Below are 24239 nucleotides of genomic sequence, written 5' to 3' on the forward strand. Positions count from 1 at the left end.
TTCATAATTGTTTATGCAATTTACGAAATTATGTTTGATTTATATGGGTTAATTTAGATGTAATGCACGTTTTTTTTTATAGACAATTATTTCCTTTGCGTTGGCAAATGCGCTGCATTATTTTGCTCATTGCGCCCTCCTGTGGCTTCGGGAGACAAGCCAAAAGTTTCTTTCAGACCTATTTAATCTGCATATAATACATTAGGGATACATTTTTTAGCTATATCACCCAGCCCTATCCTCCTCTCCATTAGCTCTTAAACAGAGAGGGAAGTATATCTCAGACCTTGTAAAGATTGATGACGGTGAATCCGGAAAGTTGAGCCAGGTTGTTTTTGCATGGCGAAGTCAAATCAATGGTTTTTCATAAGGGTACCTTTGTTCCAGAAGAGCAGAGAAGACCAAATAGAGCACTTTCATCTCTCTCTGACTGTTACATAATGAACCGAGCCAACACCTATTGATTTGTTTCTCTGGGTTAAGCTGATGGTTATCAGAAACAATTCCATGATGTGCTCTCTTAATGAGTGGGCTCGATCCCATTGCCAATAACTTCATCTAGTAAAAAGAAAGCAAGCGCTCGGGCCGATTTTATAGTTTACACCGAGCACCATGATAAAGACTTTCTTTTCCTGGCGCAGCCACCGTCGTGAAAATGCTTTCAAGCGGCTGAATGTCTATTGTGTTAGGGTAGAATATTTTGCTAGCAGTGCTTTATGTCCTTTGTAAACATGTCCATAAAAAGTGAGCTAATTGTTATGTAAGCTTGACAGCACAATAGTGGCCTGTCAGATATTGGAGAAACAGCAAATTGGTGCACCGTAATGCTGCCATTAACATAACTGTGGTCGGTCGCTATTCATACTTGGCTAAGTATGCTGCTACAGGCCCTTAATTCCAACTCACCCCTGTCATTGTTGGCGTCTATTCTTTTATCACTCATTGTGTGGAACTGGAAGGGGGCGGGGCTTAAGGATGATCGGTGAGAAGTGGGCGGGGTGAAGGAGTGACGTTTGTGTATTGACTTTTTTTTTTAACGTGTGCGGTCATGTTTCAATGAATTCTATGCAGAATATTAGGGATGAACTGATATTAAAATTATTTCTGAAGCCAATAATTAGTTTCATGCCATGGCTGAAATAAAATTGTGTCTAAATTAATAATTATAAAAAAAAAACTTTAATCACTCATTCTTCAAATGAATTTAGGCATCACAACATTATAATGTACAGTATAAAATAGAGTTGTACAATTGATCGAATTTCTTATCGCGATTACAATTACAGATGCCACAATTGTGTAATCGTTCAAAGTGGCAATTTAAGTCCAAAGTCCACTTATGTTATTCTGCGTGCTTTAAATGTCTTTGTTTTTTCTACAGGTTATCTTAAAGGTTTTTACATTGTTTTAGTTTTAATATAACATTATAATACCATGAATATTTTTACTTTATTTATTTAAAGTAGAAACCAGTCCAATGTATAGTTGACATTTGAGGCTTAATACTATAGAAAAACAGTAAAAGTTTTTCAGTTAAGAGTGTTTTCAGCTTTTTTGTTTTCATATAAAAATATGGCATGCAGTTGCTTCAACTGGTATAAACATCATTCCGTGTAAATTGTGATAATCGTAATTAATAATTAATTAATAATTACAATTTCAAGGGAATAATCAACAATTATGAATTATGTCTTAATCGTGCAGCCCTAGTATAAAATATGGATATTCATGTGATGTACTAAATTATTATAAATAATTCTTGTGTACTTGTAAAGATTGTAAAGACTGTAAATATAAAGGAGATACGGCCATGCACACTATGCATATACAAAATCGACTGATACTAATAGATTTTTTTTTTTTATCAATATGTAAAATAGGCCGAGAACCAATATGGTACTGATATATTACATATCTCTATAATACATGCACACATAAATACTGCTTAACTGGTTAAATATACAGCAATACAAACACATCAGTAAATGCACTAATGTTGTATGTGTTACAGTTCAATATTTCAGTGTTAAATTGATGATTGAAGATGACGGCGGTTGAGCAGGTGAGCAGTTGACGCTGCAGATGAAGAGAGGGGTTGTGTATTTATGTGAATGCATTCAGTGTGAGCGGTGGAAAGTGTTGGTCAGGGTGTGTGACTGTGAGTGTCGAGGTGTGTCAGTGTGACTGTGTAACTGTGTGTTGGTCACATGAATGAGGCTTGTGTTACAGCTCAGTCAGTTACGGCTGAAGAAAAATAAACTCTGGCGTTCACCGACTGCTTTACAACCACCATCCAGACAGGTAGTGCACCCCCCAACACTACCTCTCTCTCTCTCTCTCTCTCTCTCTCTCTCTCTCTCTCTCTCTCTCTCTTCCTGTCTCTCGCCCTGTCTATGTGCTTTATTGGCATGACAAATAATTGTACATTGGTATGGCCAAAGCATTTGCAGCTTAGCAGCATATAGGTAAATATTGCAAAAACAAATATACAAATATATTCAATTTTGATGTATCAACATTTCATGATGGATCATTCTTAATTCATCTTATTTTACTGATTTATTATAATCTAGTTTTTTTCATTTCCATTGCTCACATTTTGTTTACACTGAAGTACTATGAATTGTATTGAACAGTTTGAAAGGTTCTGTATGACTAAAGTTTGATTTATTAATTAAAAACAAAATTTTCCCACAATTTATAATGTAAAACTGTAATTTAATAACACTCTATAATATATAAAATCTCAAAGTTTTTCATTATGTACATTATAATGCCATGATGCCTAAATTCTTTTTTTGATTGATTTTAGTTTTTAGTTTTTTATGGTTTTTTGGTATACAAAATATTATAGAAAAATAATATCGGCCATTTATCAGTATCACCTATAACATAAATATAATTATTGCCTGTTCTGTCTTTTCTTTTTCTTTTTTACAATTCTATTCAGCTTTATTTTCAGCAATGTATAGGTTTGTTGTGGAGATCGAATTCAAGTTTACCATGATCATGTTTTAGATTTTTGTCAATTTCTTTGAGTAAATATCTGAGTTTCATCAATGTGTTTAAATAAGACAATATTCAGTGAAATTACTCTGTCTGAATATCTCTCTCTCTTTGTCTGTCTGTATTCAGTCTCTTTTAGTCTGTCTCTATTTCCCCCACACCACCACACCCCCTCAGTAGCACTCCCACACGTCCAACTATATTCTCACACATGGCATTCAAAGATATGCCATACACACACACTCAACTAGAGTAGATCAGCTGTAGTCAAACAGGTTGAAGGGTCTCAGTACACAAGGTCTCAGAGTTTGTTATGTCTGTCCGTCTCTCTCTCTCTCTTCCTGTCTCCTCTCTGAATAGGTCTCACAGTCTGTTTCTATCCGCTGTGTATATTGTGTCCTCTGCATTCCTGCGCTAAACGTGGGCCAAACCGGCTCGTCCGTGTATCCATCTCCAGCGAGCAGCCACCATAACCCACCCAGCATCAGATAATCACGCTACACTATAACAACCTCATTACACACGGCCTAATATCAGCCGCGGATTTTAGCAGATGCAATAACAAATACTTCAAATCCATAATCCCAAGAGTAGACAAAAATCCCATTGGTAAGCATCTTAAACTAGTTTTTGTGTTTGTTTGTTTTTGTCTTATGCAGATAGCGAGAGGCATCCTGGGAATAAGGCCTGGTGTTGTTTTATGCTTGAGTGTGAAATTCAGAGAATTTAAATCACTCCGTGAATTTTCAAGGCCTCGTTTGCGGTCGTCTTCTGTTTTGAGAGACCTCTCATATTTAATTTTTGTTTTGTGAACTCCTTCAACACCGAAGCTGATGATCTTCTTGTCATTTCTGTATGTGATGGAGAATCATTTGTAGATGTCTGTGAATGTCGGCGATGAATTTAACGTGGTAAACAAGGAGAATATTGTCTTATTATATTATAATCACAAATAGCTTTGTCTACAATCCAACGGGCGCTGCCAAATTGCCACCTATTTTCGAGCCACAAATGCCATTTCACCCATTCCATTATACAATATGCATCCCGCAATGGAGACCTAATTAAAGTGCGCTGGAAGGGCATAATTCTAGGCAATGCCTGCTGGGGCTTGTGAATCATGTCGGCTGCATGTGACCAAGACGCAGGCTCTTTCACAGCCCTGGTCACATGACTCTTCCGCTCTCTTTTTTTAGTGGCAAGCGAGCGAATGCGAGTATATCACACACTGGTGTGAATTCCCACCGAGCCTCTGAATGTCCTTTAGTCTGCAGGCTAGGTTATGCTAATAAACTCCCTCTGCAACCCATGGTTAGATTCCCCCGACTCATCCCGGCAGGACAGAGGGTCCCGTTCGCACTCATTTTAGACAAACCCCCTGTGAATCCCTCTAAACAGCTGGTCTGTGCATTTCTGATCGCTGTTTGCACAAGCAGCGGGTGCAAATGCAAAGGTTGCGATTGATTTCTGACGGGGATCTGGAGACCTCCAAACCCACTGTTGAAGATACAGTCACAGGCCAACCAGAGAAGAGTCTCGAGCTTCCAAGCTCAGTCTCTAGCAGTGATTAAGTGCAGGCTCCATGTTCAAGGAGAAAACCGCAATTTATGTGTATTTTCTCCTTTTAAAAAAAAAAATCTCTTAATCCAGCGTCTACTCAAATCCCTGGCGTAATCCTCAGCAATCCCAGAGGGTTTGAGAATACTTTGTGTGTTGCTAGAGTGTCTTTATTAACTCTTTGTCTGCCCAGACCACTGATACTAGAGCTTTTAATATGAGTGGTATATGATTTGTTTGTTTGCAGATCGTCCGATGCATATTTCATACAAACCTATAAAGCAGCTTTCTCAGTCTGGCAAGTTATAATCTGACTGAAGTTAGTGATGCACAGTATATGCATAATACAATGTATCATTGGTTATTATCTGAATTTAAGAGTTTTGGTCCATATTGGATATTTAATTGAGCTCATTTCCTCTGTTTTTACATTTCGATTTCCTTTGCTGTCATCTACCACTCAATACCAAGTTAATTTCAACACTGATAAATAATAATAATAAAGTTTGGGGTCAGCAAGATTTTTTTAAATAATACTTTTATTCAGCAAGGATGCATTAAATTGATCAAAAGTGGCAGTAAAGACATTTGTAATGTTATGTTACAAAAGATTTCTATTCCAAGTCAATGTTGTTCTTTTGAACTTTCTATTCATTTATGGATTTGAAAATTCAGCTTTGCCATCACAGGAATAAATTACATTTTAGAATATATTCAAATAGTAAACAGTTACTTTAAACTGTAATAATATTTTAAAATATTACAGTTTTTACTGCATTTTTGATCAAATAAATGCAGCTTTGTTGAGCATAAGACTTCTTTCAAAAACAAACAAACAAAATTTTTTTTATAAAAATAACGACCCCAAATTTTAAACTAATTGCAGAATGAATATCCATTTTTTTATGCTGTACATCAGGGGTTCCCAAAGTAGGGGTCGGGACCCCCCCAGGGGGTCACGAAACCACGTGGAGGGGTCGCAAGATGATTTCCAGAAATCAAATAATTTTTTAAAGATTAGAAATAGCATATTTTACCCATAAATAAAAAAATATAAGTTGAATTAAAAATAAAACTCGAACGTGGAGTTTTGTACTCCAGCATGTTGCTCACCCAACTAATTAGGTAAGATTAATGTTGAAATCTAAGTAACGAGTAAATTACTATAAAATATTATTGTTGTTAGACTGTTGTGTTCCTTTGTGTTGTCATTATGTTATAAGTGCATGTGCGTCGTTGTGCAAAACGTTTGTATACTTTAACCACCGACTTCAGAGGAAAGTGGGGGTCCCGAGGTACTGGCACTGTTATTTTGGGGGTCGTGGGCTGAAAAGTTTGGGAACCCCTGCTGTACATTACAATATTGTGATGCCTAAATTCACAATTTAAAGTGACTGATTTTAGAGTTTAATTTTAATTAATTTAGACACCTTATCCTTTCTAAGTGGGCGATTCTTACAGAAAATGTGGACCAGACCTTTTGCCATTTAGTTGAAGGTCTGGCTGCGAGTATAACGTGGTTGGAAGCTTGGTCTTGGATTGGTCTTTTGGTTTGAGTGTGATTCGGTGGACAGGTGAATCATCTGATTATGAATCAGCCTCCCACATGGTCTGCGCTTCTTTGCTTTAAGCTGTGGAAAAAGAATCAAGTGTCTGGTGTACGGGGACGGACCAGTCACTGAAGCACAGCTCTCAGTTCGACTTTTTCACTTTGGGGTGCCCTTTTAGAAACTCCAGAGAAGAGAAATGGGGTATCCATTTAAAGTCAGATTCACAACCTGAAAAGGTTGAATGCTGAATGAAAAGAATACTAATGAAGAGAGGTAATTGTCTCATTCTGACTTTGCTTGTTCCCTCTTCTTCTCCGTAGTTGAGAGTGGATGGATGGGGCCACTGAACTGAGGTGTCAGTTTATGGTCAATTACAATTTTAAGCTAGATCTTTAGTTTTGTTCACCAGTTAGTCTATTAGACTACTGGGCAAAGAGTCTAAATTGAGATCTGGCGCTGGTCCCTCCATCAGTGAAAGTCTATAGGACCTTTTTTTTTTTGCAAGATTTATCGTCCATTAAATAAAAATCTTTTGTTTAATTGCTTTGAACATTTAAATGTTTAGTTTCAGTACATTTTTATAGTTTCTCAGGTTTTAATTTTAGTTTAAATTTTTTGTTATTTCTGTAATTTTCTGTAGTTTTGTTTTTCTGTTCTTTTTATTTTTTATTTATTTACAATATATCTACTTGGCTTTATTTGTATTTCAAGTATAGTTTTTTGTCATTTTAGTACTTCAACTTGTGTTTTATTTTTTTAGTTGTTTTAATTAACAACACTGCTTACTAGGGCTGTGCAAAAAATCGAATGCGATTTTCATGCGCATCTCGTCAGTAAAGCCGCTCCTGTGATTAGTAGTAAATCTCCAGCACGTGCTTTCAGATGGAGCAGCATTTACTACACAAAGCCGTAGTTCACTGACAAGCTACACAATATCGCGTTCAAAATCGCAGGCCGATCACTCATTGCCGATTTTGAAAGCCCCCCGGCTTTACTGACGAGATGCGCATGAAAATCGCATTCGATTTTTTGCACAGCCCTACTGCTTGCATTACATTATCCCTGGGAATCAAACCCAAGACCTTGATGTTCTCAGCATTATGCTGTACTGTTTAAGCTTCAGAAACATCAAGGTAATAAAATGTGGTAGCTTGGAGAATATGCTATCGTTTTGTCCATTGAGTTGTGGAAATTTCATGCAGTATAAGCACTTCATACCGCCCAGGCCTTGTAATAGCACAAACACCACCAAGAACATCATGCACATGCTGATCCGCCTGTAAGCTGATGCCTTTGAGTGAGTGCAAGAGCCTCCCAGATGATCTTGAGCTCGCTGAAAAGATCCAATTGAGACACACCACTGAGTAATGGTGACTGAAAGGCTGCCAAAGCACTGGCTCTAAGAGTCGAGCTTTGCTTCTGTAATCCACCCTTGAGCCAATAGGAGGGGGCAAATAAATGACCGTAATTATCCTGAGAGCTGTTATTTGCATATCTTTGCATCCTTTTTCTCTGACATTAGTTTTCAATCACTTTGCCATTTAAGTTTCTATTTAAGTTGATTTAGTGTAAGTGTTGGTTACAGCCTCCATGACATTAAGGCAGCGCTGTTCATAAAAGACATCGCCGAGTGTGTAAGTCTTGCTGCTAATCTACCTCAGCCCGCTGTTATTGCTCTTCAACACCGAGGCGACGTGGAAGGATTGTGCCAGCCTGCCACTGTGCCCGCAGTCGGCTGCCTGACTGTGTCAGAACGGCCTGCGAAACATTTTAGGGCAGTTTATGGAGGTATTAAAACACTTCCCCTCCAAACCAGCATAGTTAGTGTAATTAAAGTCTATGGCTGCCTCAAAGTTCTCGAATCATTCTTTTCCCCCTAGTGTGCTCTCTCTCTCTCTCTCTTTTACATTCTAATCCTGTCTCTGCCTATATCTCTCATCCTTTTTCTCTCTCTCACTCTGTAATGGGAAGGATTTAGTCATCTGATGAATAGTACTGCACTGGCTAACTGATCCCATAGGGTCTGAAGGGATGCTGATTCTGGCCAAGAGAAAAGGCCACAGCCCTAGAGATCATCTGATGATGGCGGTCACACACTCCTCCAGCTGCACCACTTCAGTGCTCTTCTGCTCAAGAGAGAGAGGCTACTTATCTTTTACAGGTCCTCTGTTTTGCCCTTTGGGCTTCACTGTCATCAAGTAATGCCGAAAGCCTCATTGCACACTTTTTGACACTTTGCTAAAATCAGTTAGGTTTACTTCTGTGGAATTTAAACAATTTTATCTCATGGTGCAGGGTTTTTCATTTAATGCATGTTCATATGATGATCCCATGCAAGTGGGGTTGTAACAAAACTGCATTTTTTTCCTAGAATATTACAGTCATTTTCAGTTCTGTTTCAATTCAAATAAATCTATCCAGAGTTTTTATGGCACATATAGATATATAGATAATTAACTAAATGCATTTTGCAATTGCATTTGTCTTTTTTAATGCAAAAAAATGCAAATCTACATTTTTATATATATATTTTAAGAAGTGGGTTTATATAATTGTTTTTTTTTTTTTACAAAATAGCATTTTTCTACAATATTACAAAAGTTTTGTAGCATATAAAGTAGGTCTACACAGCTAATAAGTAGTTCTTTAATCTTCTCTTAAAATGCAAAATGCATTTTAACAGTAAGAAATACAAATGCAGATCTACATGTTACTGTATGAATAATTTTTTATATTTTAGGAAGTATGTTATTAACATTTGTTTTTTACAAAACAGAATTGTTTTCTAGAGTATATAGACATTTTAATTCAAATGTATTTAATTTATTCACATTTATTTTAAAGCATATAAAATAGACCAATAGAACTAGTGAGCAATATGATTACAAAGTGTGTGATTACAAAGTCCTATTTCCGCCACTGATCTGTATTATCATTTCCCCAGTAGGAATGACCCGATGGTACTAAACCATTAATATATTTTTTTATATGCCATCCAAACATACCATGGTACTGCCATGGCGCATGTCCACCTTGCTGCTTTTTAGTACTTTGTTTGCGAGGACAAATCCCTCACACCAGCAGGAAAGTGCATTGTAGGATTGCATCTGTAGTCACAGTGTCAGACTCATCCATAAACCCTAGTGTTATTTTTTTCCCTTTCTCCCTCAAGCACCGTGATGTACAATGCAACCACATTCAGCATATAGCCCTGACCACGGCCACATACTGTAAAGGAAATCAATACTTCATAACAGCTCCCAGGCAGGCAGGGAATCCTGTATCTGTGTCTACAACTTGTAGGGAGAGACAGAGAAGTTCAGGTGTAACAGGATCAATGGTAGGAACCATCACACACACACATACATACAGATAAGTCTCCTGATATGATGCTGGCCTGTGTTAGGGTGGAAGTAGACTGGCAGCATGTGGAAGAGCTGTCAGAAGAGCTCAGGAAAAGCCTGATATGAGGGCCAAAGGGGTCGGCTCAGCCCCAATTGGAGTATCCATTTTCTGCTCGAATTCTTCACAGTCATTCGTCACCTTTGAATTCAGAGCTCTCTCTCTCTCTCTCTCTCTCTCTCTCTCTCTCTCTCTCTCTCACTTACTGTGAGAAGTAAATGTGGCTTTTTTTTCTCTCATACCCTGGCAGTCCCTCTGACTGTGTCATGTGAAGAGTTGTTCTAATCTCTTCTTCCAAATTTTGTGAGGCATTTCCCTCCTTTTATGAGATTCTTTTCAAATTTTAATAGGCACATGGGCGGATTGAGTCTTTGAAGTGGGGTTCTCCACTCCATATCCCATCATTGTTTCAAATTAAGGGCTTAAAGATAGCGCAGTTCCCTACATCTCAGCGTTTTTGCACACCCTCTCCTCTTTTTACTGCACAGTCAAATTGAAGACCTCTGTGTAAACAGTTCTTAAGATAAGTGTGTCTGAAGAGTATAATGGTGGGACTACGGATGCACACGTATTAATATTCTGCCGATAATTATTTTTATTTTATAGCCAATAACTACATAACTATAAATGCACTTAAATCAAATTAATAAAATTCATGCATTAAAAATATATTTAATTAATTAAACACTTAAAGTAAATAAAATCACTTGTTTTTATATGTTATAAGTGAAGTTGCAATAATATTCACAATTATGCATTCGACAAGCTGGTTGACCAATAAAGTATTGCTAGTTAAGATGCCATGTGGGGATACTAGCATGCAAAACAACATATGCATATGCATATATAACTGTTCATGGTCTCAGGCCAAAGGTGTTAGAGATCAGGATTAGTTGTGGTTGAATATTTGAAAGATGGGTGCGCGTGGGCAAGTGGTAGGCAGGTTCATATAGGAGCCTCCAGCTACCTTCTACGTTTACACAGCTCTGGCTGGGCAGAACAGACATGTAAAGAGTGAGGAAGAATGAACAGTACTTGGGTACCAGGTTGGGCTTTTTTGTTGAGTGTGTAAATTACAGGGTATTGGTCTGGTACTGGTGATCCTGGTCAATTACATCATAAACTTTTGCGTTGCGTCCACGTCCAGTGCATGACACCCATTCACAAAGTATGCATGCTTGGATATAATTACACTACTGAAGTGTTTTGTTTTTTGTTTTGTTTTAAAGAAATTAATACTTTTTTCAGCAAGGATGCACTCATTTGATCAAAAGTAACAGTAACAACATAATGTTACAAAAGATTTCTCTTTCTTTAAAAAAAAATGCTATTCTTTTGATCTTTACATTTATCAAAGAATCCTGGAAAAAAAGCATCATGGTTTCTGCAAAAATATTAAGCAGCACAGCTGTTGTCAACATAATAATTAAAATGTTTCTTGAGCAGCAAATCAGCATATTAGAATTATTTCTAAAGACAGGAATAAATTACATGAAAATACATTAAAATAGAAAATAATTATTTTAAACTGTAATATTTCACAATTTTACAGTTTTACTTTATTTTTGATCAAACAAATGCTGCCTTGATGAGCATACAATGCTTCTTTAACTTTTTCTTAACCAGGTACATCACTTATTCTTACTTACAAGGACGGCCTGCCAATAGGTAGTTGGAATACAGAGAATTACACTGCTGAGACCTGAAAAAGATTAATTAAGCAAATGCCAGACTGAGCTTGGATTAAATGCTGAACTGGGGTGTCAGATGTGGATAATATTGTTATTTGGTTTCCAATCTGAGGGCACATTAATGCGTGGACAACAGCCATGGGTTAATAGCAGAACTGAATATCAGCTGATGGAATTGCGCTGTGATGGATGGATATAATTGAGATCTGTTAGGGGAGATTGAGAAGAGAGGTAATTGGTACTTATTCAGGGCGTATTTGCAGATTTATTGAGCTCTGAAGTAAAAAAGACTAACCAAAAGAAAAATAGCTTTTTTTCAGACAAACAACAGACCTCAGAACTCTCAATCGGATTGAAAGGTGTGTGAATATTCAAACAGCTTGTTTTCTTTTGCAGTTGCAGTTGCAGCAGAGCAGAGCGAACAGCAAAAGTACACATGAACAGAAGGGAAGTGTTTTGAGCGTCTGCTGGCGTTGAATGCAGTTGCAGTGGTCTGCTGCCTGTAAAAGGGCCCCCCGATGCTGAACAGAGCATGTGAGCGGAGCGGAGTGTGAGCGGAGCGGGGAGCGGAGTGGTAATATTTCCTTAAGAGCGCAGAGCGCCTTTCTGACGCTTCCGCTCCGCTCGCTCAACCCAGAATGCCCTTTGGTGATTTGCTTGTTCGAGATCGAGAATCTGTAGAGATCGAGAATAGTAGAGCAGTTATGGAGTTCAGATATTGTTTCAACGAAGTTGCAAGCCTTATACATAAATGTAAAGTAAAAATCAAAGTTAAGAATGAGCAGGGAGAAGAAACTGAGAGGGAGTGCGGGGAGACTGTTAAAGTTAGTACAGATTCATATTGATTACAGAGAGCACGAAGATGTGCTACGCAAACATGGTGCAGCAAAAGGTGAGCTAGTTACATACCATAATAAATGAATAAACAGGTAGGCTAAAGTTATATTCGGTTGTACGGAGCCCCGATCATGACATGCAGACAAAATCACGGCCACGAATTTAGAATAGGCTAGTTCTCTTTTATTTAAACTGTAGACCTAAGCTAACACACAGCTGTATATAGGCCTAAATGCAGAACTACAGAGTACAGAAGATATTAGCCTATACCACTTAGGCCTATTAAAATATTATTTTAAAAAAAACTGACCCGAACCAATAGGTAGTCCTACAGAATGTAGGCTAGATATAGGCAGCAGTAATTTATAATCTAATATAATGCACGCAAATTTGTTCTTTACAGAACGGAGCGGGATCTGAGCGGGAATTGGTTTACGGCGAGCGTGAGCGGAATATTAACGGAACGCTTGCTTGGGCGGTTAGAGCGACTGAGTGGAGCGCACGTCCATAGAGCGGAAAACGTAGCGGAGCGTCACACAGCTCCGCTTCGCTCACATGCTCTGATGCTGAACAGGACTGTTGCATCACTATTCTAGCCATTGATTTTCTCATATCGACATCCGCTCTGCGTCACACTCAGATAAATGATGTAGAGCGCATGCTGCCAATGTTTGTCTAAATTGGTTCCCTCCTCGCACATCTAGTTTATAATTGTCATTAAATATTTTTAGATATAGACCTACAGTGGCTTGTCGAGGAGGAGCAGAGAAATTTGGATGTACCTTCTGCTCTCTTTTTCAAGACTGCAACAGCTTCTAATTATAATTTGGCTTTCAGTTTGCTTCTTTTTTACTGTTTGTTTGCTTGTTTTGTATCAATGCACAGTTTTATAAAGTAGCTCTTAATGGGGAATAATTAGGAAATGGTTTGTTTGTATGATTTGTATAAAAACATACTTTATGTAATCAACACAATGACTGCCATTGTTGTGTAATTAGATTTTACAAGGTGCTATAGTTTCCCACATGCTGGTTTTCTCCAGATTAGTAACTATTAAAGTAAAGGACCGGACTTGTGTTATCAGCTGCCATATATTTTATTCTATTGCTAACTATGTAAATTAATGCAGTTTGATCGTTGTATTAAGACAAAAGTGCCCTTTCATTGTGGGTCAGCATGCTAATACGTTACCAAAAAATCTAATTGAGACCTGCTGAGTTGTGCCGTTGTCCAAAGCCTTTGAAATTGGGATGGCAGGGATGGAATGCTATGCCAATTAATGCTCCGCTGCTTCTCAGGTTTTCTGTTACACATGGTGTATTGATACTCTGTATGTGTGTGTGCGACTGGGCCGTACTGGCAAAGAGGCCATCCGTCAAGTCCCATGTGTGTATAACCTGATCGAGCCAAACTCCACATCTGCAAAGTTTAGGTGTGTTAGCATGGCACCGGGATGTGTTGTAAAAGCAAAGCAGGGGGAGACTGACCCTAGACGGGCTCTGCCACTCAACTTCTGGGAGTCTGTTTGATGTTCTTATTCCTCCACATGGGCCACAGACAACCGCCTGGACGTTTGAGTTCACTGTTGGTTGATGCCTTCCAAATAACAGGCCTGGAAAACCGCCTTTTGCGCTGACCTTGCTGCTGTCATTATGTCCAAATCTGGGTTGCTCCATGCATGTACCTTACTATTAGCAATCAGCGAAGAGATTAGCCCAAAATATATACAATTCCAGTGTGCCGCTGGTGGTGCATGTTGTGGCTGAGAGAACCAAAGGAACCGAGCCAGGGTGGGGCTGTTTTCGGTCCTGGTTCATGGAAGGGTATTTCTGAGAATGGTGGGTTTCAGCATATTTACACAAGCGGAATGAACGAGCAATCGTTCTTCCTACACAGACCTGCTTTTTACACGTACGCCCCGCGGTCCTGTCACCCACACAAAGCTGTAGTTCTCCCACGCTTCCTGACTGAAAGGGGCGGTTATGTAAAGGTATTGGGGCCCGAGTCCCAGACCACTTCGTATGCGAGGAGGCCACATGTCGAGCAGTCTGTCTCACAAGCAGCACCTTGAACATTCATTAAGAAATCCTTAGCCGAATGTGGCAGCATCCATTGTGGATTCTCTCTAATTGCTGCACTGCCTCATTTGTATGCCTCTTTAAACACTCTGCCTACAAGGATTTACCCCTCGTTTCATTAACGATGGTTTCCTGTAGACGGAAAGGTGGTAGTTTGTTTGTTTTGATGTAACGGCTTTAACTAAAGAAGATGCGTGGAACATGACGTTGTTCTCTGATACAGATAAGGGGCTGGATTCATAAAAATCTTCTTAAGAAAGAGGTCAATTCATTTCTTAAGAGAAATTCTTGAAAAGTTTAAAAATATTTTCTTAAAAGCATACAGGACAAGATTTTTGAGTGAACTATCCCTTTAATACATTTTTTTTTTCGACCAGGGTTGAAGTACATTTTATTTCTCAGAATGCATTGCTTGTGTTGAATTTCTTTGAATTACAGTTCAGTAAACCTCCTCCTGTTATTCCAGTTCAACTTCCTGTGAGATTTGTCCAATTCTATTCAAATTCCAGCTCATGAACTGAAAGGGAGCCATTTCTTCAGTACAGAATTTTGCCTAATCCTGCTACAGAAGAACAGAATGTGCAAGACTGATGAGATGTGGGGCTGGAAACCTTCGTAAATGGGCCAGCTTTCACTAGTTGAGCTGCGTTACTCCGTATCCCTCAGACTTAGGAAAGCATTTTCTGAGACAGTCCCAGAAATCCCTACCATAATGGATTACTGTTGACCACTTGATACAAAAGCTGAGGCCTTAAACCTTAAAGCAGTGGGCTAAGCCTGGCTTAATGTTTGCTCATTTGCACTGGTGAGAGCTGTGGGCCTTGTGCTTCAGAGGGAAGAGGATGATGCCAATCAGGCTGCATGCCAACAGGTGCTCAGCGAGCTTGGGGCTGTGTTCAATAGGAAAAACGCCACAAAGCGCCTCAAGTGGAGGCTTAAGGGGAATCTCAACGCTCTTCACAGAGAATTCAAAACTGATGATTCTGAGCTTAGTCCACCAGCTGTGAAAGGCAGCTTAGTGCACAAATCACAGACCAGATAGAGGTTCAAATGTAAATCTTCTTGCTTGAGGCACTGTTGTTAATGCCCAAACAATTAGAGCTCATGCCGTCATATTAGTCATGTTAATCTGTTAATGGTGAAGTCTGTAAGAATGTATCACAGCTACAAGCAGATACAAAGCTTTTAAATAGAATTACTGTATTTTTTCATAAACTAAACATATTATTGTCAGTAATAAAGCACCAAACAGCATTTCTCTATCTCAAAATCAGCCTTTTCTGTAGCTATCATCCTAAAATAAGGTTAATTTTTTTCAGTTTGTGGAGTTAATAAAGCAAGCATAGCAAGGAAGTAGGTCAGGGTGCTTTGCAGTGACTATTCGGTATAGTGAGGTAGATTTGCGCTACATCTGTGTACAAATGATCAGTTCTGCAAACTGCATGTTGTGGCAGGCCATGATCAAGGACTGATGATCGCCTCTATCTTTACGTGCTGGAAAGGAAAGCTGTATGTGCTTTCAAGTTCAGAAGCTTGATAAACACAAGTTGTTGTGCAGAGGTGTCATCGTTTGAAGTCCCGTGATCATTTTCCATAGCTAGTTATCAAAAGACTGTTTGAACTAGTTACATTCCCCATCCATCATGAATGTTTGTCAGGAGTATAAATGGGTTTATCTTAGTGTTTTTGGGTGTATAGTGGAAAGTAACTAAGTGACTTTAAATTACAGACCATACAGAGAGTGGAAATACGATGGAAGCTTAACTAAGTGCTTGTTCTTGGTTATTGTGAGTGTTTGATTGTGCATGTTTTTCCAAATAGCAACGTTTTGTTTTCAATCTTTGATCCATCCGTAATAACTTACTCTCCCTTTGAAATGTGGTGGGTAATTGGATAATGTTAACTGATGAGCAAATATAGAGATGGGAACTATTTTACCAAACTCCCATTTGGTCTGGCTTTATTCTATTATGTAATGGACACTTTTCATAATTCAGACAATTGCGATGAATTGTTGTACTTCCAAATTTTCCGCCACTGTTTCACTCTGAAATGTCAGATTATGGAAAGAAAATGTGTTTCAAAAACATGTGCAGGCTAAAAAACCTACATGTTTGCAAGTCTTAAATTGACCAGGAACCACAGAAGAAGAAACTCTCTTCCTCTCACCATTTCCGCTGAGTGTCTCGTGCAGACCTTCTCTTCTCCGCTTGGGGTGCTGAGCTGGGCTTATTTATCATCTCTAGTGGAGGCACTTTTCACTATTTTTCCCAGTAGCCCACTCAGAGCTGTGAGCAAGAATGGCTACGGGACCAGACAAGAACAAATACTTTACTGCTAGATCATGTTTTCTGTGTGGTTGCATGCAGGCTTGCTGGACTCCATGTCTGGCTTGACAAACAATGAACGACTTCCTCTGTGGTTTCTGCTGTTTGAAAGAAAGGCTAGGTTAACCATCAAGTTCTTTTTTGTGTCTGTCCTTGGTGTCTGCCTCTGTTAGTAACAACTGTTCTGTTTGGAGAGGTGATGAAAGCCCAGAGGCAATTTTCACTCAATCTACCTAATATCCGGATCAATTTTAATTCAGTTCGGTTTAGCTTGGCCTCCACCTCCAGCAAGAAACCACAAGATGTTAGCAGCAAGATATAAACACCTTGTGAGTATTGTAGAAATTTTGGATGATATCATTGACCAACATCTGGTGCTTGGCTTTGCTTGGCCAATAGCATACTACTATTTATAGTTTTGGTAGTAAATAGTTTGAATACTTTTGCAGATTTTCTGAATGCATAATGACTGATGTTGGGCAAAATTCAGAACAGAATAATTAGCTTCCTTTCATGAGTATGAATTTGAACTATATTGGTCACACCCCACAGGAAGCGGAATTGCAGTTTGAAGTAAAATTTAAGGATTTTATCAAATTACATAAAAAATAATAATAAATTCCGTTTATTAAAAATTGTTTATGAAATGGCATTCTAGAAAAAAAGTGTTGTTCCAATATGATCCATACATTTCTTAAAGGGGTCATATGATGCTTCTAAAAAGAACAGTATTTGGTGTATTTGGTGTAATGAAATGTGTTTTTGCGGTTTAAGGTTCAAAAAACACATTATTTTCCACATACTGTACATTATTGTTTCTCCTCTATGCCCCGCCTTTCTGAAACACGTCGATTTTTACAAAGCTCATCGGTTTGAAAAAGCGAGGTGTGCTGTGATTGGCCAGCTATCCAGTGCGTTGTGATTGGTCGAATACCTCAAGCGTGAGACGGAAATGTTACGCCCCTTGCCACATTGTGATGATGCCCTGTCAGGCCGGAGCGATGATTCAAAAACATGAAAACCCATTATAAACGAGGCATTTGTTGCATCCAGTGGGGACATAATTACGGATTATAATGACTTATACTGTCTTTTTACGCACTGCGTTGCATCGCGCCGCATAAACATAAAACCATGTCTGCATTTGTGATCGGAGAAATGACAAACAACAAGCCCTACTCTACACTGCCCAAAAACTCGCTTTAAATATATAAAATATAAAAACTCTTTAAATATAAAAGACGTACTTACAGTCTGTGAGTCAGAACAGCCGGCATTGTAGTCTACTCTCCCAGGATCAGGAAACAGTCCTCCATAAAATGTGCTGCACACATCCGAATATTTGGGTTGAAGTGTTCTGGAACAGTATTGTAAATACAACTTAACCACTGATTTCTAGTCGTGTCCATTTTTGGAAGGCCAAACAAAGTAGTTTCGCTTTCACAAGGAAACACACAGCACCTTCACAACATGGCGGCGGCAACAACAATACTAACAATACAACGAGAATAAAAGTTACACCTTCTTTGCGTGAACATTTGGGCGGCGTTATGCAAATCTTCCCACAGTGTGACGTAGACATGTGGGGGGGTGTTGGAACGAGCCGTTTTAGGTAGGCGTGGTTGACTCTTAACTTTTATAAAGAATATCTCTTTGGATTTGAGACTTTAGTTTTTGCAACTTTACAGATCTTCTTTATGCTCCAAGAGCTTGTAACACTCCAAAGAGAAAGGAAAAATTGAAATCGCATCATATGACCCCTTTAAGGCCTGTACAACTTTTACAATAAAATATACTGTATATACCTTTTTAAACTGTAGACAAGGCTTTTTTCCCACAAACATTTCTCATGGCAAACCTTTTTAATACTGTTAAAATTACATGAAATTTTCTTCCTTTTCAAATGAATTTCAGTTCATTTGAATTTCAGAATTTTTTTATTCGTTTTTTTTATTCTACCTCTATAAATTCAAATTGCAATTCTGCATCCTATTTTCTGTCTAATTCAAATTAATAACATTTTTTTTTTTATTTAATTACAGTTTTTCCTATTCAGTAGTGAATGGCATATTACCCTCGTCATGACCTTATGTATCTCACAACGCGATGTGCCTGATTTGACCCTCCATTTCCATGTGAGTAATATCAGCCCTAATTCACTTTCATGGCTTATTTGAAAGGACTAGTAAGAGTACTACTGTTTGAAATGTTTGTTGTGGCATGTACTATGCTACTGTTCAGAACAAAGCCCTAGTGTTCTTTTGTACTTGTCCAGAGTTTGACCTTTACAAGCAGGTCAGCTGTGGCTGTGTTTATTAAGATTTAGACACACACTCTGTGAATGAGGATTCGATGTGGATCGCTGGCATCGGTTCAGTTTGAGTAGCTTGTAGACAGTCACAGTGATTGATGGCGCTGCTCTCTGTGGTGTAGGAAAGGTCAGAGTTGGGTTTCAGTGCCTGTCCCGCATACTATAACCAGCTCGCAAGCTCACCTTCTGTGTCTAGTCTGCACATGTGCCCCTCTCCCCACCCCCAGCTCTCTGTGACTCATTCAGCGCTGACCCTGCACAGCCACCTAGGCTGAGAGGTCAGCGAGAGGGCAGCCTCTAAGAAGGTGACCCCTGCAACCCTGGGGCACAGGGTGAGGTAAACTTTGCCGACCTTCTGCTGGGGGAAGCAAACTGTGAGGTGTTACATATGGTAAAAATAGCATGAACAGTGACTGGAAGTGACTTTTGGATTTGCGGCCTGCATTTCCTAGTACAAAAGCCTTATCAGCAAATATTAAAAAAAACATTTGTTATCAATTGTTTGGTAAAGCAAACTGTGAGGTGTTAGATTTAGTCAGAGACTGTGAGATTATTCATGGAAAGTGACATTTTTGTTCCCGGTCACATAGTTTCTTTGCATGAACACTCTTTTCATGTCTACATCCATATGTGCACCAGCTCACACATCCATTCCCCATGCATATTTTTTGCACAGTCTCAAAGCTCATATCTTGTAGCCGTAGACTGAGTCATGTAATGTTTCATGACGTCCTTTTGAGTCAGCTTCACAGAGGACTGAAGTATTTATGATTCTCCTAATAGTTGACTAACAGTGTTTCCATTCAGTCCCAGTGCTGTTAGTCCAACAAGCTTCTGCTGAGATGCGATTCACCCGTTTAGATCCAGGCGACTCATGGCCTGCATTTTGGTGTTTGCTACGTGGCTTGTGGGAGTTATGGATGACCTTTTTTTGCATGTTGAATTTGAGTGGATCTTTAATTATTATTTGTTGTGGTGCATTCTAAAAGGAAAGCATCCATATTATAGTTCATACTTGAGGTTAGAGTAGTGGTTTTCAGCCTTTTTGACTCCAGGGCCCCTCTTTGTTCAGGATTTACTGGATAAGAATTAAGGATTTTTGAAAATATTTTTCACTCACAATTTCTACCTTATAAAATATTTTAGACCTTGGCATAACTAGAAAAATGTCATTATGATTAATTAAAAAAAAACAAACCATAATAATAAATGTCCATCATTTAAGGCTTTAATTTTCGTGACTTTTCCTGGACTTCCTGGTGTGCTTGTAAATGTGATTTGTTGTCATGAAAATATTGCTACAATGCAAAAGAAAAAAAAAGCCTACTTTTTTTCTATTCATTTTCTTTTAATTCATTATTTGTTTCTTTAAGTTTTGAGGTAAAATTTTATGTTCTTAGGTTTCTTGACTTTCCACAGGGCTCAGATTGAGAGATGCAGTGGGCCTGGATCAGAACAGATCAGATAAATAAGTAGTATTTTATTATTCCCACAGTGTCCGCTTATTAGCTGCTGGACTGTGAAGTCGGAGGAAAATCAGGACAGATTAAGGGAGTGTTGTTTGGTTTTAAGTTTCATGTGTGCACTCTCCCTCAAACCTTATTCATTCATTTAAACCATTAAGGTGTACAGTTACATATAACTATAGTTGTCAAACAGTCTCTGACGTGAGGCTTTGAGAGAACAGGCAAAGCAGCATTCCAGTGTCGGACCGTTCCTCAAAGCCATGCCAATGACTGCAGGGAAATCTTCTCTCAAATATGTTTTCATTTATATCAGCAATCATAATTACCCAGAAACACTGCACTGGAAATCACTACTAAATGGACTAAATCGCTTCTGTTGTAACCAATGAAGCTGTGAACACTAGAAGTGGCTGTCTGTGGCACACAGTAGACTGTACTTTTCTTGTTTCCTTTCAGATTGTTTAAATTGCGCGGCAGTGTTGAGAATCAGAATCTCTGCTAGCTGACACATTTTTGTGGTATATACTATCATACCGCCCAGCTCTAGTGTTCGCGTGTGTGTGGCCTGTGATGTTCTTGGCCATCAGAGAGGCGGAAAAAGAGCCAGATAAAAGTGTGCTTGATAAACGAGTGTGCGACTCCCACCATTCCTGTGATGGATGATGCAAGAGAGAGGGGAGCCTCCACCCCTTGAGAGAGACTACAGAAGGCCTGCGACTGCCAGGGTGCTCAGCAGTGCAGAACAGGGCTCCCAGAGCACCTTGGGAAATGACAAATTTTTGCAAGCGATCGATAGTCTTCTCTCCAGCAGCCTAACTTACCTCCTGTGGTTGCTCAGGCTATTAATCCCAGGCACTGTAATTTCCTCCTGAAAGCTCCTGGCGGAGGAGGAGGAGGAGCAGACGGGAGTGGAGTCTGCTCTAAACGGTAGCCTTTAGAGGGCCAAAGTGCGGGCGACGCGAAAGGGATTTGTCTTCGAAAGTTTTCCCTCACAAATAATACAGTCTGCGAGTTCACAAGCAAGCTTTAATAAATGCTTTGTAGACAAATTGCACCATAACGGTGAGGAAATGAGAGTCGCAGCAAAGCCTCGTCTTACTTCCTGTCCTCATCTCCTTCTCTTTGATTTTCTCTGTTAGTTTGTCTCCATTTCCTCCTATTAATGTCTCCTTTGCTCTCTTCTGTTATGCACAGCATCCTTTAAGCCCAGCCCAGTAAACGGTGGACAGAATGAGTTGGGGAAAAGTAAGAGCAGTTGACAGGATGTAGGAACGCTTTGAGAAGTCGGGGGACACGATGCGTGGGCAAGTTAGTGAGAACATGTCAAAGAGGTTGTAATGTTAAAATAGCTGTTGTCACAAGTTTTATAAGGCAGAGACATCCAAACTCTCAATATGATGTACTGACCCTTATGTAGACCTGCCTTGGGAGTTAAAACAGTCAGGTGTTTGTTTGCTCTAGAGCAGGGTTCCTCAAATCTTGCCCTGGAGGGCCAATGCGCTGCAGAGTTTAGCTCCAACCCTGATCAAACTCACCTACCTGTGATTTTCTAATGATCCTGAAGACATTGATTAGCATGCTCAGGTGTGTTTGATTCGGGTTAGAGCTAAACTCTGCAGGAAAGTGGATCTCGTGGGCCAGATTTGAGGATCCCTGCTCTAGAGTGTGCATGTTCATGTCTGAATATGTTTGGGGTGGTTTTAGCTAAACATTCTTTTTTGGAAAATGTAATGTTTGCATACAGTTATGTTCGGCCTTTCCTCATTCAAGTAAATAGGAGTTGTATTTGCATGGCTGAAAATCACTGTTAGCGTAAGTTACAGCAAACTGAACTGACCTGCAGTAAAGGGAATTTAAGATGCAACACCTGTGATTTAATCTTTATTTTATAAATATTAACCATAATTTGTTTTTACACATTCTAATGAGCTTTATTTTACATTTTGCAACCTTTGAACACTATTGCCAAGAAACTAGCCTATATAAATAAAATTATCATGTCATTATCATAAATTAATATCTTTTAAAATGTAATTTATTCTTGTGAAGGCAAAGCTGAATTTTCAGCAGCCATTACTCCAGTCTTCAGTGTCACATGATCCTTCAGAAATCATACTGATATGCTGATTTTATGCTTAAGAAACATTTATTGAAAACAGCTGTGCTACTGCAGTTTGATATTAATGTCACATTTGATATTTAACACATGCTTGCAGGATAAAAGTTTTAATTTCTTTCAAATAAAAAAATTGTTTACACTTTAAAAAAAATTAAGTGTACTTCAAAAAAAATTCATTTGACAGTAATCAACATCTTCTGTTTCAGTATGAGACTGAGTTGGCGTTTAACTTGTATGTTCGAGTTGAAATGGGCGAATGACTTGCTAATGGAATCAACAAAAGATATAAAGAGATAAAATGGAAAAAAAATTTGCACAGTCGTTTGCAAAACACCATGTAGATAGTCATCCTGTCATGTCAGAGATCATATCCTCTCCTAAAGCTTTCACAGTTACAGAGATGTCTCCTGCAATCATAGCAGCGCTCAGGGCATGGCTGCAACCTCCTTCCTGTTGCACACACTGTTACCAGTAGGATATTTAATCAACAGTGACACTTGCAGGAAACTGCTAAATATCAGAAATGACCTGAGGTCATGCTCCCTGTGAATTACTGTGTGGTTAAAGTCTGATAAGGTTATGTACTCTTCTAAATAGTTTCACTGTAGCTCAATAATATTACTCATACACCAGCAGCAGACACCTGTCTGAATGCCGTCTTTTTAGAGCACATAAGGAACTAGATGTTTTCTAAATTGTAAAACTGTGAGAAGTGCTGTGGGTGGTTGCCAGGTAGTTGGAATGTGGTTGCTAAGGTGTTCTGAGAGGCTGCTAGCATGTTGATATGCAGTTGCTAGGGTGTCCTACGTGGTTGATAGGAGGTTGCTTAGTGACCCAAGTCAAAAGAGCCCATCTCTAGGTCTCTGATAGTCTCCTTCAGTGTAAAACTATTAGATTTTTGTTTACCCATTATATTGTTCAACCAAAAAAAAATAGTAAAAGACATTGTATGTCTGATTGCTTGTAAAAGTAATTGAGGTATCATACTTGATGGTGTGATATTGATGTTCTCTTGGTAGCAGCCAGCTACTGATTTTGTCTGTTTGTCTTCATGTTTCAGGACGGCTACTACTCGCATCGGCCCAAGGAGAAAGTCCGCGTGGACAGCAACAGTGAGAACTCCGTTCCCAAAGACTTTGAGAATATAGACAACAGTAATTTCGGGGCACGTTCGCAGACTCAGAGACACTCACCCGGCGAGCACAAACAAGGCCTTCTGGAGAAGGCGCATTCGCAGCAAAGCCTGAGCAAGAACTCCAATGAGGTCATTCAGAATCAGTATGCACAGAATAAAGGTGGCTTTAATCAGACGCGCACCGAGCTTCAGCGGAGGGCCGATCCCACCCTCCGTCCACAGCAATCCCAGCAGCACCGGCACCACCTTCAGCAGGCCAAGCGATCGGCCACGCCCACCGCCGACATCAAGTACGATCAGCCGCCCAAATGCGAGATCAGTGGCAAAGAGGCGATCTCCGCCCTTTCTCGTGCCAAAACCAAGGAGTGCCGGCAGCAGATAGCAGAGGTTTACTGCCGCCACAAAGAACGCCAGCTCATGCCCGAGAAGGTCACCCGTTACTGCCCCGCAGAGGGTGAGTAGACTGTTGACACTGCATACTCTATGTTAAAGACCTCATAAAATCAAAATGGGAATTTTGTGACTTTTAGTACATTTATTAGCTTTGAAACCTTCACTAGTGGACAAATTATCTTCAAGTTCACATTAAATAAAAATTACAGCTGCCTGTCTGAGAAATGCATGTTATTGATCTTATTGTGAATGATTGTTTCATGTGTTTAATTTCAAATTATTTTTTGATCTATAATATTAATCAAAATGTTAAAACTTGATATTCCAGTCAAAAAGACAATCGACTGCAACATGAATTCATTTTTGA

At 39.1% G+C, this 24239-nt stretch overlaps 1 protein-coding gene across 1 annotated transcript in view; it reads left to right on the forward strand.

Annotated features, from left to right (window-relative positions):
- Positions 1-24239, forward strand: part of LOC107686990 (xylosyltransferase 1-like) — a 60110-nt gene that overhangs the window by 7917 nt on the left and 27954 nt on the right. Inside the window, exon 2 of the mRNA XM_016484118.1 lies at positions 23405-23933. Coding sequence (XP_016339604.1) covers positions 23405-23933 — 529 coding nt within the window. The remainder of the gene's footprint in view (positions 1-23404; positions 23934-24239) is intronic.

The sequence above is a fragment of the Sinocyclocheilus anshuiensis genome, unplaced genomic scaffold (assembly GCF_001515605.1).
Source record: "Sinocyclocheilus anshuiensis isolate Anshui unplaced genomic scaffold, SAMN03320099.WGS_v1.1 scaffold1287, whole genome shotgun sequence".
NCBI classification, from domain to species: domain Eukaryota; kingdom Metazoa; phylum Chordata; class Actinopteri; order Cypriniformes; family Cyprinidae; genus Sinocyclocheilus; species Sinocyclocheilus anshuiensis.